This window comes from Propithecus coquereli, unplaced genomic scaffold (genome assembly GCF_000956105.1).
Source record: "Propithecus coquereli isolate 6110/MARCELLA unplaced genomic scaffold, Pcoq_1.0 Scaffold773, whole genome shotgun sequence".
Taxonomy (NCBI): domain Eukaryota; kingdom Metazoa; phylum Chordata; class Mammalia; order Primates; family Indriidae; genus Propithecus; species Propithecus coquereli.
In genome coordinates, this window is record NW_012153874.1 from 221,856 (window position 1) to 234,734 (window position 12,879).

The following is a 12,879-nucleotide window of genomic DNA, read 5'->3' on the forward strand; positions in this document are numbered from 1 at the left end:
CCTGACCCTGTGTTCAAGTCATCACACTACTTCTGCTCCCCCGAATAAGGAGTTTCATTTGCTTTCAGCTGCTCTCATTGCTGCACATGAGAATCACCTGGGGTCCTTTACAAACTACCACTGCCTGGGTCCACTCCAAGGGTATCTGACTTAATTGGGTCAGATGCAGCTTGAGTGTTGGGATTTTAAAGCTCCCCAGGTGTTTCTAATGTGAAGTCAAGGATAAGCCACACTGGTTTGACCTGGGTTCAAGGACTGGGTTCATCTGTCTGTGGGCAGAAGGGGCATGTCCCTTGAATTCTAGAGAAAATCTAGAGATACAGCAGAAGTGTCAAATGAGCAAGACATCAGCTGCAGAAATTGAGGACCTAAGTCAAGGTTCTATTTGTTCTGTGACTTCAAAAATTGGCAAAATTTCTTTAAGATATGAAATAAAAGCTGCAAAGAAAACCATTGTGGCATTCTGGTATGGTTCAACCGTTGATGGCCCATCGACCCCATCTTCATGGAGGCCCTGACCCCCATGGGATCAGGTGATCATCCCCCCTTTTTCCCAGCATCTCCCACAAGGCAGGCTTAGGAAACTCCTCTGGGGAGAAGGAAAACCCATGCTAAGTTTTTGACACTTACCTGGTCCGTGTTGAAAGTCTTGGCCTTGTTAAATCTTGTAGAACCTTTAAGCAACATCAGAAAAGGTGGCTCGTTTAAACTGCAGCCTCCCAGGGACACATCTCTCTTGGTAGATTTACTGGCCAAATCTAGGACTTCAGGACTCTGTGTTAACCTGAAACAAGGGCAGAAATGAAAGCTGCTGCCAATGGGAAGACCCATCGGTAGAGAGAGCTCATTTCAAAAATAAACATTCTTACTGTTCCTAGACGGACTTTCATCTCCTACATTTCTATTACATCTAGACAGAAGAAGGGCTCGAGAAACTTTTTATTGACTTGGATTGTGGCAGGGCCAGAATACTATAGTTCTTTCTTTGGAATGAATGTCATAGAGAAATATGAAAATAAACTATGTACAGAAGGGAAAGATGGCACTGGATGATATAAAATGACAGTAAACATCAGGAAACCTCAGAGGTGAGTTTATTATCTGGCTATGTTTGAGCAGGAAAGCCTCAGACTTGCTTTATCTCATAGCTGTTGTCTGAGACTTGTCATTGCAGCAGCTGGTGCTAAGCACCTCTGTGTCCTCTCCGTCACTCCCACTGCCTGCTCCAGGCCCAGACTAGATGTTTTCTCAACCAGGAGGGCAGTGGGAACTCTGAGCTTTACACTGACCAAGGAGGATGATGCCCTGAAGGGTGGAGGGCTGATGGCACCGCAGTGCCGTGCTGGCCAGAAAGTTCCAGCTTGAGGTTCACGGCCAGAACCAGGTTCTCCCTCTGCCCTGGAGAGGGTTTTGCCTCTTCCCCAAAAACGCTCGCTCATTTTGTTTCAAAAGAAAACATTTAAATGCTTGCATGGAGGCACCATGCTCTCCACTAAAAGTCACGTTCAACTCTGTGGTGATTTGCTTTCTTAGCACTGCACTGGTCCGTGCAATTCCTTGGCCTTGAAAACTACAGACAGCTGATCAAATCTAATTGCACAGTCTTGTTAAAATGAAATAAAATGTCAGCGTGAATATTTTTCAAGGCCATAATCTGAAGTTAATTTCAATTAGACCTTTTCTAAGGTTATGTGCCAAAGCTGCTCCTCTAAAAGGAGGTTGGGCCCAGAAGTTTTCTGTGGGTTTGTTTTTCAATGTGTGTATCTTGCCAAAGAGGGCGTTTCGAAAGAGTGTGACGTAAGAGCCTCGTGCAGCATCTTTTGACAGATCTGATTTTGTTAACCGGACCCATGAGATGCCCCCTTGCTGGAGCGGTTACCCACACAGAGAAGATCACCCACCTCCGGACAAAAACATTGCTGATACAACCCTCGAAATAGCTCCCACCCAGACGCAGAGATTGCTGGGAATTTGAAACGCCTTTTAGCCTTTGGTTATTTCTCATAGGCTGGTCATCGATAAGAAGCCAGAGTCTGCAAGAGGAGGAAAGCAAGTCAAGGGTGAGAACTGCTGGGAAAAAAAACGGCTTTCACCATGTGGTCAACTTCCTGTTTTTGACCCAGACTCACTATCTGTTATCTAAAATAACCAGTGAAACTAGACTTACTTTTAAAGAGCATTTAAAATTTTTTCCCTGTATTTCATTTCACACATGTTATTTTTATTAAAGATTTGTATACATACAAAAAGTGCATATACTGTCAGTGTTCGGCGCCATGATTTTTTGCAACATAAATACACTGACATAACCAGCACCTAGACAAAGAAATTCGCAACGCAGGAACCCCGTCTTGTACTCTCTTTAGTCTCTATCCTCCCTCCCTCTATCCTAAATTCTGATAACGTAGATTAGTTTTGCCTGTTTTAAACTTTGGATACATGAAATCATAGAGGATGAGCTCTTTCATGTGTGACTCTTTTTGCTCCACATTATGTTGGTGAGGTCCATCCATGTCATTATATATAGTTCTAGATCTTTCCTTCTCATCACTGTATAGTATTCCATTTTGAATACACCACAATTTATCCATCCAACTGCTGATTTTTTTTAATGAGGAAATTGATATAGAACAAAGAAAAAGGCCAAGACTTACTAGGAAAATAGGTTCAGCATCAAGGACAAATACTTTGTAAAAAAGACACCAGAAAATTCGATGAAACTAAATAAAGTAAAACTCTCACAGCTCCAACAGAAGTACCATTCCACTCACCCAGAGTTGTCGCTTATTATAGACACGTAATGTAGTAAACCATCCATGTACGTCTGTGGAGACTTAAAAATGGGGTCGCTGCTGTCCCTGGTGCTCAATTCAATGTGACCATCTTCCAGAGTGACCTGCAGGCTACTTGTCTGAAAGCATCATAGAATATACCCAACAACATTTAATTTGCATGTAGGATTATGAATGTATCAACACTGAATTATTATCAAAACCATGCATAAAACAGTCAGAATGTTTTAGCATAAATGTTTTAGCTTTGCTGTTTTGATCTAAAAACTACTTTTTGAATATTTTGACTTCATGTTTATGAACATAAAAATCTATGAATATTATTTCAATGCTGATGAATTTGTCAAAACCATCTTTCTAGACCTACATTCATTAAGCCAACTTAATTTCTTGATCAATTATACAAAACGGTTAAACCATTTCTAAATTTTTCTATTTTTACATTTATTTTGCAGAAGCTGTTTCCATCAGGATCAATTCTTTTCTGAATAAATTTTACAGCAAAGATTTGATTCATCAGTTTTTTTTAATATATAAGAATATTATACCAATTTTTTCTCTTCCATCATCATGAATTTTTTATTTCCTGCTCATTATTTCTAGGAAGTCCAATTATCCATGTCAAACTCTACAGATCTAAATTTTGGCAAGATGATTTAACTCTGTCAATTATTAATTTAAAAAATGTATAATTTCAGCAGTTGTCATTTCAGTTTTGGTCATATATTTTCTACTAAGTACAATTTCTGCAGTTTTTCAATGAGATGTGATTCTTTGGTGAGATTTTAGTCTAAAACAATTTTTACAGTGTGTGGTTATAGCCATTGTTGGTTTTATTTTGTGTTGATTCTTTTTCAACTGGCAATATTCATTATGAATTAGATCAAAGAATGGTAATTCACATGTAGTTCTTAACTAACCTATTATGAAATGGAGGGCAATGTCCCTAGGATATTTCTAGGATTCCTCCACAGTCCACGATTGATCTAATCTTTTACTAACCCAATTCTTTCATCTGCTTTTGACCATTTGTGTATTGTACACTAAGTGTTCCTATACATGACAGAGAAAACAAGTGTCAGGTGTCAAAAGAGCTAGGTCAAAACATCCTGCTTTTGTGGAAAAGCTACCCCCACATTCTAAGTGTTGGCATGTGCTTCTTCAAGGCTCGTTTTCTTTTTTTTTAAAGATCTCTAAAGACTGATGAGCAAGCCTTCAAGAGAAGAGGTCTTCCCAATTATATCTTTTAGCACTGCAGTCCCCAACGCCTCTCACCCCCGCCCTGCCACAGACCGGTACCTGGCCGCACAGCAGGAGGTGAGTGAGAAGCTTCAGCTGTATTTGCAGCCGCTCCCCATTGCTCCTCATTCCCCCAACCTTCCCCCCCAGGTCCATGGAAAAATTGTCTTCCATGAAACCAGTCCCTGGTGCCAAAAAGATGGGGGGACCACTGTAGGTGTCTGCTGTGCTCTGAAATCCTAAAGAAATAAATCCAAAATGACTGTATTCTAGTCTGCTTCTATTTTAAAATTCTACTCACTCCACAAGAGGATTTCTAAATATTAGTTGACTTCTACGCCTACACTACCTAAATCCTCTTAAGTTATAGAGGGTAACTCCTTGTTGAAGAGCATTTCTGTGGCTCTGCTGTATATGAGGAAAGAGCAAAGGACTTTATTTTCTGCCATTTCCCAGATGTATATATTGTCTAACTAGCTGATACAAAAAGAGGAATTTGATCTAAACCTAAGGAGTGAAACTATTAGAATTCTAGAGGAAGAAGTTGGAAATACTCTTCTAGACATTGGCCTAGGCAAAGAATTTATTAAGAAGACCCCAAGGCAATTACAGCAACAACAAAAATAAATAAATGGGACCTGATCAAATCAAAAAGCTTCTGCACAGCCAAAGAAATGGTCACAAGAGCAAACAGGCAACCCACAGAATGGGAGAAAATTTTTGCGTGCTACAAATCCAACAGAGGGCTGATAACCAGAATCTATTTAGAACTCAGAAAAATCAGCAAGAAAAAATCAAACAGCCCTATCAAAAAGTGGGCAAAGGACATGAACAGAAACTTTGCAAAAGAAGACAGAATAATGGGCAAAAAAAAAACATATGAAAAAATGCTCAACATCTCTAATCATCAGGGAAATGCAAATCAAAACCACAATGAGATATCACCTATCTCCAGTGAGACTGGCCTTTATCAAAAAGACCCAAAACAATAAATGTTTGCGTGGATGCGGAGAGGTAGGAACACTCATACACTGCTGGTGGGACTGCAAATTAGTGCAACCTCTGTGGAAAGCAATATGGAGATACCTTAAAGACATACAAGTAGAACTACCATTTGATCCAGCAATCCCATTACTGGGCATCTACCCAAAAGTGCAAAAGTCACTCTATGAAAAAGACACCTGCACTCAAATGTTCATAGCAACACAATTCACAATTGCAAAGATGTAGAAACAACCCAAGTGTCCATCAATACATGAGTGGATTAATAAACTGTGGTATATGTATACCATGGAGTACTACTCAGCTTTAAGAAACAATGGTGATATAGCACCTCTTATATACTCCTGGAAAGTGCTGGAACACATTCTACTAAGCGAGGTATCCCAAGAATGGAAAAACAAGCACCACATGTACTCACCATCAAATTGGTATTAGCCGATCAACATTTAAGTGCACATACTAGAATAACATGTATTAGATGTTGGGCAGGGGGAGGGGGAAGAGGGGAGGAGAGAGCAGGGGACGGGCATATGCACAAACAATGAGTGCGATGCGCACCTCCGGGGGAATGGACACACTTGAAGCTCAGACTTGTGGGGGAGGGAGGGTAAGGGCATCATACGTAACCTAATCATCTGTACCCCCATAACATGCTGAAATAAAAAAATAAAGAAACAATGGTGAAAAAAAAAAAAAAAAAAAAAGAGGAATTTGAAGAGCTACCTTTTGCATAATCAAAAAGGAGTAACAGGGATACACTCTTTTTTTTTCTTAGATCTAAAACTTTAAGCTAACATAACCGTTATAATTCACCTTCACTCTTATAAAACATATCTGAAAAGAATGAAAATGAGTCCAGAAATACACACAAATTCAGTGTCAAAAGTGGTAATGTACTTTCTAAGCCTGGTTTCTTTTATGGCTGAACAATACAGTAGCATTTACCGTGTGATGACAGATAAAATGCCCAACTACCCTATCTTCGAAATCTCTCTATTGTTTTTGACATCAAACTTTGAGTCAGTTTTAAATCTTGCTCAGTATTAATACACTATTTCATACCCGTGTCTGATGATTTAATAACATGCCACTGGGCTGAAACGTCTGGAACCCAAACGAGGCCTGGAAGTGGTCAGGCGATGGGAAGTCCAAATTAGTGAAACTCAACTGTCCTCCTCTGGAGAACGAGGCCGATCGCACAAGCTGAAATGCAAACACGGAGTGTGTTACTCCCATTGTAATCATTTCATGGCTGAAATACAGAATCTTACCCTATATCACTTTACCCAAACTGATTATTAATAATATGATTTATGTAGCCTCAGAAAGAAGCAGAGTTTGCTTTTCTGCATCATAAGTCACCAATCAGCTGTAAATTTTTGTGTGTATAGTTGGCATTCCTACTCTCCTACCAATTTAATATGCAAACCTGAAGAGATTCAGTACATTGCAAGTACGTGGGGAGTGTATATGAGCCAGTTCATGATAACATTTTTTGCTACCAGAGAAGAGTCAGAAATTGTGTTAATGAATGTGTAAGATGGACTGGTTGGGAAGCCCTCCTTTGCAAGGTTCTGAACCCTTCTCTTACCTTCCAGTCCTCCGAACACTTTTTGGTTACTCCCACAGTATCATTCAACCTCACAACACCACTGGTTTTCTTCAGATTTTTCATGCAGCCTCGGAAAGCAGGGGTAGAAATGTTAAACCTGATTAGGAATACAAAAAAAGAAGTGATGGATCATGCCACGGTCACCAGAGAATCGGAGTGAAACCCTCTGTACCTTCTGGTATTTCTCACCCATAAACAAATATGTATTCACGGTTATCCATTCCCATGGGATTCATATGGTGCTGCTTATTTTATGATGCATGGAAAATCTACTTCCTTTCTGTGTGACTCTGAATTTCCAGCTTTAAAAATTCAGGCAAGAACACTGACAGAAGAATGGTCAGGGTCCCCAAAACGTACAGAGACAGGGAAGATGCACAATATCTAGAAGCGCCCACCTCCCTGAGTCATGGCATTGCATGGTGGATAGGAAGTTTACTAATAAGTTAATATACTATATATTACATAAATATAAATCAATAAACAAACAAATAATTTACAAGAACCAGGAATGCCCTAGAAAACTTTTTGCTCTTTTTTTTTTCTGTTCACTTTTAAGTTAGCCACTGTAAACTCAGAAGAAACAGAGTGTTACTTTTAGTTCTAGTCAGTTATGAAAAATGTGGCTTGATTTAGCCAATGCCAAGCTGAAACAGTGGAAAGAGTTGTCTGGGTTCTTCTACTGTATCCTCTACCTCCTAATTGCATGACCTGGCCAAGGGCTATAGAGAGGGTTAAGCAAGTTAATGTACAACAAGAGCTTGGGACAGTGCATGGCACATAGGTGTGAATACTGGGGAGTGTTTCTGAGTCAAAATAGTGCTGCTCTGGAGCCAGACTGCCTAGGTTCAAGTTCTGCCCCTGCTGCTTGGGCAGGCAATTTAACTTCTCTGTACCTCTGTTCCCTCACTGATACAATGGGAATATGTTAATCGTTTTCACAGGGTTGTCATGAGTTTAAATAAGTTAATATATTAGTATGTAACACACTCAAATACTGCTTGGTACAGAGTGAGGACTCAATGTGAGACTTCTGGGTTAGTAACTTTCCCTATATTACTGCTATTATTACAATGAGAGCAATTTTTATAGCAGCTCTTCCTACATGGCGCTGTGGCATTTCCCCTTTGATTTGACTTCTGAATCTGGCTGGATCTGAATTCACATAAAGCATTAACACACATGAACTGACTGAAGTCCAGGCAAATATTTGTGTTTCTCAAACAAATGATGTACTAAGAAAATCAAAGTTGATTTCATTATAAATCCCTAAGGCAGCTCACTTTTCTAAATGGAAAGGTGTCTGCATTCATTTAATCCAATTCATTATAAACAGTTGAGCTACATGTAATATGCATAAAATTAAATCTCATTAAAAGGAAAAGGAAGAAACAAATCCTCACTGGCATTACAGTACGAGCTTAATTACTTTATAAAGACGGCTTTCTGCCTCAGAAGAGAAGGAAAGTTCATTTTAATTCCTGGAACTTGTCTATTTATACATAGTTTTAGATCCATTCTCTCTTGAGTTTCAACATATCTCTTGGACATCAACATCCCCACATGTCCCTCTCTCCGTAGATTATTGGTCAAAGAAAGAAGGTGGCAGAAAAGGGAAAGAGGGGAAAGGTAGTCAGCAGATACAGAGCACCTATTTTGCACTTGGTACTATTACTCCATCCTTATAATAAGCTTTTGAAGGAGATATTTTCTTATGTAACACTTACTGAGCACTTACTATGTGCCAAGCACTGCGCTAATTCCTTCACACACTTTAAATCCTCCCAATCACCCTAAGAGATAGGCAGTCACTATGTCCCTATTACAGATGTAGAGGCTAGCTAGAGAGGCCAGGGACTCTATATTATTACATTTAATTATATAAAATCAAGCTTACTGACAATTCATAACTGGCCATCCATGGCTGAATTGCTATTTAATATAACATTAAATATTAATACCTCCACTTAGGCTCTCAATGTCTTCACTTGTAAAATTCAAGGGTCTGCAAGGTCCCTTTAAGTTCCAAGAATCTAAGGAGTCAAGATGCTCACCCCAAACTCTGTTAAAGTGCTAAGCTCTCCCTCCCGCATCTTTGTCTTTGGGGGCAACCCTGACAACTTTAAAACGCAGATTAGTGTCTCCTTACTAAGGATGCACAGATGCCCACAGGCATAAGGATTCTAGAAGAAAGGATCCCTTTGTATGACACCTTATAGATCACATCTAATACTCCTTCCAACTGATTTATAAATTAGAAAAAGAGTTAACTAGCTTCAGATCTCATATAAAAGTAATCATCATCGAACATTCTGGGAGTGCTCTTAGCTGAGTTGTGAGGCTGTACTAACCCTTCCAGGATATCCTCAGCTACTTAAAAGCCTTTTGGGAAGATACAAATTAACAAAATGTAAAAATTATTTTTGAATGCATTCTCAAAGTGGTATTTTTTTTTCATTCAGATTAAGCTTTACTGCCTTTCAAATTAATTTGATTCCAAGAAATAGTTAGGCACCTATTCCATGCTTGGTAGCATGTGAGGGGCAGGTAACACAGATGCGAAGGGGACATAGTGTCCCATACCCAGCTTGCGGTGCCTGGATTTTGGGACGCTCATGCTCTCCTCTACTGCCTTTAAGGGCCCAGGGCCACAGCCTCCTTTCTACTAGTTAACAGCGTTGTCAGCTCAGCTATATTCTTTGTGGTCTCTCTCCTCCCCAGAATGAAAATGGGGATGTCACACAGTTCCCCCAACCTCCCCCATCCAATGCCCAGTCTCAGTATTCAGGATTTACGTTTTGTTGACTACTCTGTTCATACTGAAAAGTTAACTTTTTGTGTGTGTTTATTGCTGGAATTAAAAAAGGTAGACTAGGTTTATTGGTAGCAATCATAACCACTATGACAGGCAATCTGCTTTTTTTTTCTTAAATAAAAAAAAAAAAACCACATCATCTTACCTTTCCCTGATCGCAATTGGAATTCCTCCCAGATAATATGTGCTGAAATCAAATATTTCACCTTCAATCTTAATGTTTTGAACATTCACACTTATCCACATAAGTTTTTGGGCTTTTCCAATTTTGATCTGAATCTGAAATAAATGAGAGATGAGTCAGCAAGCAATGGGAAATAAAAGAATCCTATTCACAGTGGTTCACAACTATTATGTTTTTATTTATCTTCCTCCAGAATCATTTATTTACATAGTAGGAAGACTCTGAGCAGTAGTATTTTTGGATAAAAATATGATACTAAAGCATTTTTAAATAGTTATTTACTTATTTATTTATATATTTATTTACTTATTTTTTAGAGAGATGGTCTTGCTCTGTCACCCAGGCTAGAGTGCAGTGGTGCAATCATACTTCACTGCAACCTTGAACTCCTGAGCTCAAGTGATCCTCCTGCCTCAGGATCCCAAATAGGCAGGACTATAGGAATGTGCCACCATGTCCTGCTAAGTTTCTAAAAATTATTCATAAAGACAGGGTCTCACTATGTTGCCCAGACTGGTCTTGAACTTCAAGCCTCAAGCAATCCTCCTGCCTGGGCCTCCCAAACTGCTGGGATTCCAGGCGTGAGCCACTGTGCCTGGCTTAAAACTTTTTAATAGAAATGTTGGCATTTGAAATTAACCATGTTTTATATATGTTATATATATAAATAAAATATATTTTATGCATAAATATGTACATTTTAAAAGGATGTGTCCCTCAGTTAATAGCTACAAGTTCATCTGGAAATACAAAGTGTTTTTGGGCAGGGTGAGGCACTGGCTTAATTTTAAAAGACAAAGGGCATTTAATAATTCAAGGAAGCAGACTCAAAGGACATACCGAATGGTCCTTCCCGTTGTTTATGATGTCTTTAATTCCTTTTTCTTTTGGTGGCTCTGAATTCAGTTTGTATCTCACCATGAGCCTGCCATCTTCTATACTTAGAGATATGAAGCGATCCTAGAATATGTAAACAAGGTTAGATTACCAGGAGATGCAGCTAAAGAGGAGCCAGAGCCTTGGAACTCAAGTTACCCTGATGTCACAAACTGTGCTCAGCGTGGGCTGCCTCCTTAGTTGAAAGGGATGATAGTGCTGTAATATCTAAGTCATGGGATGAGTATGACGGTTATATTGTGAGTCATGTTAAACATCAGGTACCGTGGTTGACACATGGGACAGACACACATGCTAGCTATTACCATGATTTTGTTTCAGACAATCCATAACCAGCATGCAAACATGGAAACTGCAAAGATACAGATCATTAATATTGTTCACAAATATGAGTGCTACCCTTTGGAGAGAGAGATGGTCTTACTGAAACCCCAGCTACCTTCCACCATCTGGTTTCTGACTTATTCCTGTGTCTCAGTCTCATCTTCTGGCTCATCCCCCTCCCCCTCCACTGCAGTGTTGGGGGTTCCTTGGGGACCCTGCATGGGGCTCCTTCCTCCTCACACCACTCCCTTTGCCTTGACGATCACAAACACTCCTGTGGCTCCAATCCCGGTGCACCCACAAAGCCCAGATGTTTCTCTCCAGCCTGGACCTGCCTTCTCACGGCCAGGTGTGTACATCTGATTCCCTTGTTGTTATTGTTCTTGCTTGCATAACTCACAGACACTTCAAACTCAGAATATCTCAAACGGAATTTATGACCCACAGGGCTCCCACAGGCTGCCAAGCCTGCCTCCTTCCTTTACCCCACACGTGTGCTTCCTCCCTCCCTGCACCTCTCTCTCTCTCTCTCTCACACACATACATACACACACACACACACACACACATGTGCACATCACCTTGTAGTGCAAGTCACAAACCTAGGAGGCGTTCTTGATCCTTCCCTCTCTCCCATCTGATCAAATCTTATGAATTTTGCCATTTCTTAACTCTCTCTCCATTTCCCCACAGCCAGTCTCAGTCACAAATGTCTCGTGCCAGACTGTACAGCAATAACCCACTGGTCTCCCCTCATCCCCTCCGGAATCCATTTCCCTTCCGCGGAGAGAGTGGTCTTTCGAAAACGCCAGCATGAGCACATTACTTTCTGTGGCTCTCGGGATCAAGCCCTGACCCCCTGGCAGATGCTGTGAGGCCCCAAGCTTGCAGCTTCGTTTCTTGGTGCTCCCTCTCACAGGCCACCATTCAGTCCCCTGCGTGCTCCCTCCCCCTGCCGGGAACCCCCTCTGCCCTGTCCCCCTGTCCCTGGACAAATGCTGTCTTCTACTTGGCCTCCAGGTCTCAGATGAAGCATCCTTTGCTCAAAAAGTCTTTTATGTTATATATCCTCATTTTAGCCCTAATTTTTCCTCTATACCACTCCTCACAATTGTCATGAATTAACCTATTAACAGCCTACCTTTAACAACCGTCTTACTCTCTAGACTGTAAGTCCTTGAGGGCAGGAGCCGTGTCTGTCTTGGGCATTGCTGCACCCCCACACGGTGCAAAACATATACCTGGATTAGCTACGTCCTCAGTGGGAACATGAGCTGAGGAATGTCTGACTTAGGGCTTGAAGGTTTTGCTCTTACATAGTTCCCTAAAGATAAGAATGCCTCTCTTTGAAGTCCAAGGTCAGAGTCCTTAACTAAAAGGAAAATCAGTCCTTATCTGGACCCTAAACCTTGCCCTTGGGTTAGGGTTCATGATTTATGAACAATGGTGTAACACCAACTTCCGCACATTACTCAGCAGCTCTTTGGACCATTTCTTATGTAATTAAATTATGTAAGTTTTATTCTAATATAAATAGTATGTCTGGTTCTTAGTCTCCAAGAACTTCAAAATATAGTACAAAGAAGACCTTGTTTTGGAAAACAACCACCTTGCCCTGAAGATGCTGTGTGATCTCTCAGCTCTCTTTGGGCTGGTTGGGACCTTCCCAAATCATCAGAACTGGTCCAGCCATGGAATCTCCTGAAGAGTCCACCGAACCAGGTTGTGTTCGTGACTTGCAGGTAGAAGGGCCTGGTAAAATCCCAGGTTCCAAATCAATCCCATGTTCTCAGACCAGAGAGTCTACGGGCTGATGCACATTTCTCCAGAAATATTCCCTGTGACAGCAACTCCGTAAGCTCCTATTCTCCGCAGGGTTCCAAGGAGCCCGGGCAAACATCACACCACCTCTCCATCAACCAGCAGATGGTGCTGATGATCACCGGTAGAGTGTCACTTTGGCCCTCTCTAACCTAATAGATTTAAGGATGATCCCTAGGAACCTCAGCTGCTT

The 12,879-nt window shown here is 40.7% G+C and overlaps 1 protein-coding gene across 4 annotated transcripts in view; it reads right to left on the reverse strand.

Moving 5' to 3' along the window:
• The window catches only part of LAMA3 (laminin, alpha 3), a 252,466-nt gene that overhangs the window by 17,755 nt on the left and 221,832 nt on the right, over positions 1-12,879 (reverse strand). For all 4 annotated transcript variants that reach the window (XM_012662686.1, XM_012662685.1, XM_012662688.1 and 1 more), the window contains 7 exons: positions 10,485-10,604; positions 9,606-9,739; positions 6,625-6,742; positions 6,096-6,236; positions 2,772-2,911; positions 1,902-2,033; positions 631-784 (listed from right to left, as the gene is read on the reverse strand). In XM_012662686.1, coding sequence (XP_012518140.1) covers positions 631-784; positions 1,902-2,033; positions 2,772-2,911; positions 6,096-6,236; positions 6,625-6,742; positions 9,606-9,739; positions 10,485-10,604 — 939 coding nt within the window. The remainder of the gene's footprint in view (positions 1-630; positions 785-1,901; positions 2,034-2,771; positions 2,912-6,095; positions 6,237-6,624; positions 6,743-9,605; positions 9,740-10,484; positions 10,605-12,879) is intronic.